We start from the raw sequence: 5,812 nt of genomic DNA on the forward strand, positions 1-5,812 counted from the left end.
TGCTAACAGAACTTCAGAAGAAGTAGAAAAACTGCCCAATAGTAAAGAGAGATTAATCTTGGAATGTATGGCAGCTATTTATTCCAACACACGAGAAAAAGAATATTATTTAATATATAGGGATGTATAATGGACAGTATACACATATAACACTGTATATTGTATCCCTTTATATGAGTATAACATTCTCTTAATTCACTATGTTTAGATACCACATTCTTTTTTCAAACTTTCCTGCTCCATGGCGGGAATTCTATTCAAATTTAAATTTTTTGAAACATTCCCAGAATCTGTTTGAACAAATTGATCAGTGGGGCTTTGAGAGTCAGGAAAATCGTGATGCAGCTGAAGACAGTGAAGACGGTCGCCATCTCGTGGGAAGTTCTGCTGGTAAACCATCGCTTGTTATACCCGGTGCAAAGGGTGGCGATGCCGATGCAGAACGAGCAACACGTGGTACAGGTATGGTATATCTTGAGATACACTGGCTTAACGCGCTTGTTCATCAGGCCGGAAAATAGAGTCATTGGTCCATTTATCACAGAAGGGATGAGGAATACTAACGCAGAAAGACCTGTAAATATAAAAGAAAATATAAGTATGAGTGAAATTTCTATCTACAGTGCGATTTCTATATTATCAAGTCTCCTACATCACCACGGTTGTTTCTGGAACTAAAACCCTCCCCGCGCATTTACTTTCACCGCTACTACATTCCCCGCACCAATAAATCAGTGTGTATACTGCCTAGAGTTTTATTAATATTAAAATGTGTATATATTTTCTGAAGCAGACGAGAACATTATTTTGAATGTACAAGTATTTATAGTAAAAAGAAGAAGCAGAAAAGAAAGTTTTTAATTCTTCTCAATAAGAACCTGACATAGATTATCTGCTATGACAGGTTAACACGCAAAGAGCACGTGACGTTATAGTATTAGCACGCAAAATCCACGTGACGTAACAGTGTCTTCACATGCAGTGCTTTGACGTAGGAGACTTGCGAAGCTATTCTATCCACAATGCGGTTATCGATGGTAGTTTATCATATGTATGTATTCAGGCGGTTAATTGTTACAATAAGTTAACGGTCTGAACTGTCAAAAAGTGCTTACAGTGTTGTGTTAACAGCCCCTCTCTTGGCTGTCTTAGAGCGAGATTGACAGTTTTGATAGGTAGTTTAAAGGGCTAATTTATTTAACAACTATAATGCCTCAACAAATAAATATAATAAAATGATAATATTTATCACATTATCACATTAGCCGTCAATAGCCGCCTTGTGTATAGAATATACAAATTTATATAGAAGTTGGTCTATGGTTTGTTATTATACCCTCATTTGACAGTATTATTATTAAATTGTTGTATTGTTAAAAAATAAGTACCTAAATACGAGTATCGTATTAATTGATTAAAGAGTTCGTAAAATAAATACCAAGTATCACTATCATATTAATTATATTGACACAAGAAAGTTGCCAGATATTTATTGATTGTCACACAGTGTGATATTTATTTGTAGTGTATGTACTTATAGTGGTATGTATAAAAACTAAAAAGGTCATTAACTGATAGTATCTAGTAGTGGAATTATATTATATTAGAATTAGAGGACGATCAAGGTCGGGCATTACGCAAACTATCGGCGAAATCGATTGTGAATTTATTATTGAGAATGCAGCGAGGTATATAAATAGGGGAGAAACGAGCACATATTTAAATTATTTATTCAAGGTTTAAACAATGATTTTTAGTGATGAAGATTCGAAATATTAGTAAATAAAATACAGCTTGTATTTATGGTCTCTTTCAGACTCCAGTGTGTTGTACATCTTTTCAAAATCTAAACTAAATCAGTAGGTGTGTATAATAAAAGAATTGAATAGAAGTCGTTCTGAAAATAAGCAAATGGCTGAAGATTCTGAATTGAAAGGCAATCCCCGGTCGCTAAAACCGATTCCTATTAGTCCTATTGAATAATTGTGCAAAACTCTCGTCAATTAGAATTATTCGATTTGGTTTGTTTAGAATACGTTAGATGATTTCAGCGCCATCATTAGATACAGAGTCGGCTGTGTTTACATGCAATTTAATCCACGTTTAACACGGCCCTGTCAAAATGTTCAGTAGTAAAAAAACTAGTGCGAATTAAGAACAAAAATTAGGACATAAATGTAACAGAATATTGCCGTCGTGGGAAAAGATTGTGGTATGTGAAAAATCATAGTTTAGAGGCAATCGATTCCAAAGATTTTTGCCTCACTAAACCGACTCATTGGGAGATGTAGAAATAATTTGGTTAAAAATAAGGACAATGAGCCGATAAACCATACTAATATAACTGAGTCTGGCATTTGTGTAGATATTATAGCAAAGTGAAAAGAGACTCCAGTACGTACCCTTTTTTTTATTACCAATATTTTTATAAATTACTTGAGAATAAAATTGATCTTAGATACGACAGTTTTACCATTGAATAGAGAATTGATTTGTATAGCATTTTTTTTTAAATACTGCAGTCGAGTTATATGACGGCGATTTGTCCTTGTGTTTCATTATTTATTATAATAATCTTATTGTCTATTTGTCCATATGAACTTACCTAATATTCCATGAGTAGATGTGAAATGAGTCGACTTGCAATAGATGGCAAACGAAGTTCCAACTGTGACAAGGGTGGCGCTCAATGTGGCCAGAGTGACATGCAGAGTTTTCTTGACACTCCTGTCCAGCGATGCTGTCCATGAGTTTTCACCAGACAGTGTCAGGATTGTCTCCGACATCAGGAATTGATACTGCAATAAAATAATAAAATCACATAAATTAATCTGTCTACCGTCTAATACTAATCACTCGTCATTTCTATTAACCCTACATGTTGGAATATACCATGCCACATGCCACAATGGTTATTCAAATCTTTTCGTAAAAATATGTTCTAATTGAAAATGTTCCTTTCAAAATCAGATGTGTGATCCTTTTTTGCTTTTTTTAACACTATCAATAAAATATTGTTATCCTTTCCGAAAGTTGTCGATCCGACTACGACTCCGTGTCTGCAATAAGGGAAGAGCAGTTCTTATTTGAAAAGTATACAAATCTATCATTGTGATAGAAATATGATTTTTCTAACAGCCTTAGGCGCCCCTGGAAGTTGCTAGGGGCGTCGTGGTGCGTACATTAAATTCCACTACAGTAGCGTAACAAACGTGAACTATATTTCAAATATTTAGCCATGAGATTGTGCATAACTGCTCAAACCTTAGTTGCTCATATATTCCATACACATGGCTGCTATCGGCGGCTATCAAGGGTAGTTTATCATATTTATATTGAGGTGGTTAATTATTATTACAATAAGTTGTCAAAAAATGCCATGTTTTAACAGCACCTGCCTTGGCTGTGTTAACTTTTAGAGCGAGATATTTATAATACCTCAATCCACTAATATGATAAACTACCCTTAATAGCCACCGATAGCAGCCTTGTGTATAGAATATATGCGATGGAGTACTAAGCCTAGAATTGTGCATGATTCTTATTCTAGTACCTACTTTTTAAGTATTTTCTGCTCATGTATTTATTACCTAGTAAAAAACACAAATTTATATACCGTATGGAAAATAAAATAATATATATTAATTATGAAAACCAGGTAATATTAACACAACAGTAATGATGTCGCGAATCTGTATGTATTTATCATACAAGTACCCACTTACAGCTATTTACTGAAATTAATATATTTCTTTGTGGCAGATGACATGTAAATATTGTCGTGTTACCAACAACTTCATTATTCAAATAATAAATTATAACATAATATCATTTTATTATATTATTATCTTTGGTGTTTGTATTGTAATCATGTTGTGTATACTGTATGCTAACTAACGCAATACATATTTGCATTTCATTATTATTAGTAAACGCATTATTATAGAAAATAATGTTGGTAGGTATACGAGAATTTTAGGCCCAAACAGAAAACTTATGACAATATGAAAAATATGACATTTTGTCGTGTAAATATTTAGAAAATTTATTATAAGATATTACTTTTATTTTAAATACTAAAAATAACCGGAAAATGTACTATTTGTATTGTGCATAAAAAATAAGTGACTATTTTAAGAGTTCGACTCGAGTAGGGCTCGCTCATTACAGATAGAAATTAAATTTTCTACTTATTGATAAAATTAAATTGATATCTATATAAACATTCTATTTTGCAGCTAGTTAATTTAAAAATAGACGGAGATCCCTGTGCCATAGTCTCAAAACCCATGCCGTAAAATGTTACCTGTCAATGCATCGAGAGTGCATGATTTTTCTTCAAGACAGCAGTAAAACTATCAAATAGTCTTAATTAAATTTAAAAAAAAAAAACAAATATTATATCAAATCTTGCATAATAACTGTAATTGTAACTGTAACTGAACGAAACTGATGTATTGGGTTGGGCAAACTTTATGAATGAAAGGCCACATTACGGCGGGCCGCCAGTAAAATACTATTATTTTGTAGACATACTTACACTATTTATTATCGTGAAAAAGGAATTTCAATATAAAAAAAAAACAAATGATTCTCTAATAGCCAACCGAATTAAACTGTTTTACATTTTCAACATTTTTTTAAAATTGTAGTTGAGATTCATAAAACTCCTTGTAGGTAAATGCTCTACTAAAAACTAACTAAAACTAAAAGAATAAACTTAAAAAAAAAACTAAAAGAGTTTTTATTGATATCCATAATTGAAAATGTTTATGTATGTAGGTTGATCCAAAAATAACCAACATTGTTCATGCAAAATCTCGTATTTGTCCGAATTAAGAGTGTTATAAAATTTTCAGATTTATTCTCAATGGTGCAATAATTCATGTTTCATCATCAAATTTAAATTTTAAAAATGCGTTAAAATGAAGCTCGCGAGCCCCACAGAAATACTTGGCGGGCCTCATAGACCTGGGCTAAGGGTTGGGGCGATTCATACGTTTTGTATGCTGCCTTGAAGAAAATGAATATCTTTCAAACTTGGTTAAAACGGACTGATATAAATACGTCAAACCGTCAACTGTTTTCGTATACCTATGACCTAAAATATTATTTTACGCGAAAAAGCTTGACTAACTTGATAGTGGGTACATTTAAACATAATGAAATATACGTAATATTATTATCTATACAATTAAAATATGTTTTTAACAAAATAATATAATGGAAAAATGGAAATATTGAATAAAGAATATTTAAAAAAAAAGAAAGTAACTTACCCCTAATGCACAAAACCCGACGTGCATTTCGAAAATTCCAACAGACGCGTTCGTGAATACTTTCCAGCAAATTACAAAGGTAACTATTGCAATTATGGAATGATTCAAAGTATTCATGATTTTATTGAAAAAATCCCACGCACACGTCCGCGTAACTATATTAGGCTGTTCAGGAGTTCTAGTTACTGCTATTTCCTTGTTCAGGCCGATTCCATGATCAATCTTCATGATTGTTTTCCTATTGTAGGTATTTATAACCAAAATAAGAAAAATAAATTTGACAGTTAGCTTCGTTCTGTTATAAGTCAGAATAATATTAAAATACGCAAAGCCTAGTTGTTATGATGAATTCACACTCAATCACAGATACTGCTTTAAATTCGATTATTATTATTTTTATATAGTGATTTAGCTGACTTTAAAATACGCGTTGTATTATTTATAATGCTATAACCACTTCAGATCTAGTGTTACCTATCTGTATAGGTTGTGTTAATCGACTGATGAACATTGTTGAGGGGTTGTCTATTTAT

At 32.2% G+C, this 5,812-nt stretch overlaps 1 protein-coding gene across 1 annotated transcript; it reads right to left on the bottom strand.

The window, feature by feature from the left end:
- Nucleotides 1-263: 263 nt before the first annotated feature.
- Nucleotides 264-5,507, bottom strand: LOC147074459 (transmembrane reductase CYB561D2-like). Its single transcript, XM_085943963.1, has 3 exons — nt 5,280-5,507; nt 2,606-2,798; nt 264-574 (listed from the first exon to the last, which is right to left on the bottom strand). The coding sequence occupies exons 1-3, from the start codon at nt 5,505-5,507 to the stop codon at nt 264-266; spliced, it is 732 nt and encodes a 243-aa protein (XP_085800089.1).
- Nucleotides 5,508-5,812: the final 305 nt, after the last annotated feature.

The sequence above is a fragment of the Rhyacophila brunnea genome, unplaced genomic scaffold, assembly GCF_057557595.1.
Source record: "Rhyacophila brunnea isolate RB1 unplaced genomic scaffold, BYU_Rbru_1.0 scaffold_16, whole genome shotgun sequence".
Lineage (NCBI taxonomy): Eukaryota > Metazoa > Arthropoda > Insecta > Trichoptera > Rhyacophilidae > Rhyacophila > Rhyacophila brunnea.

What these genes read in the sequence shown, in the direction of transcription:
- LOC147074459 (XM_085943963.1), bottom strand. Translation starts at nt 5,507, where the DNA reads ATGAAGATTGATCATGGAATCGGCCTGAACAAGGAAATAGCAGTAACT. An exon ending in TCGGGTTTTGTGCATTAGGG is followed by an intron (nt 2,799 to 5,279) that starts GTAAGTTACTTT and finishes ATTTTATTGCAG; the next exon opens with TATCAATTCCTGATGTCGGA. An exon ending in ATCTACTCATGGAATATTAG is followed by an intron (nt 575 to 2,605) that starts GTAAGTTCATAT and finishes TTATATTTACAG; the next exon opens with GTCTTTCTGCGTTAGTATTC.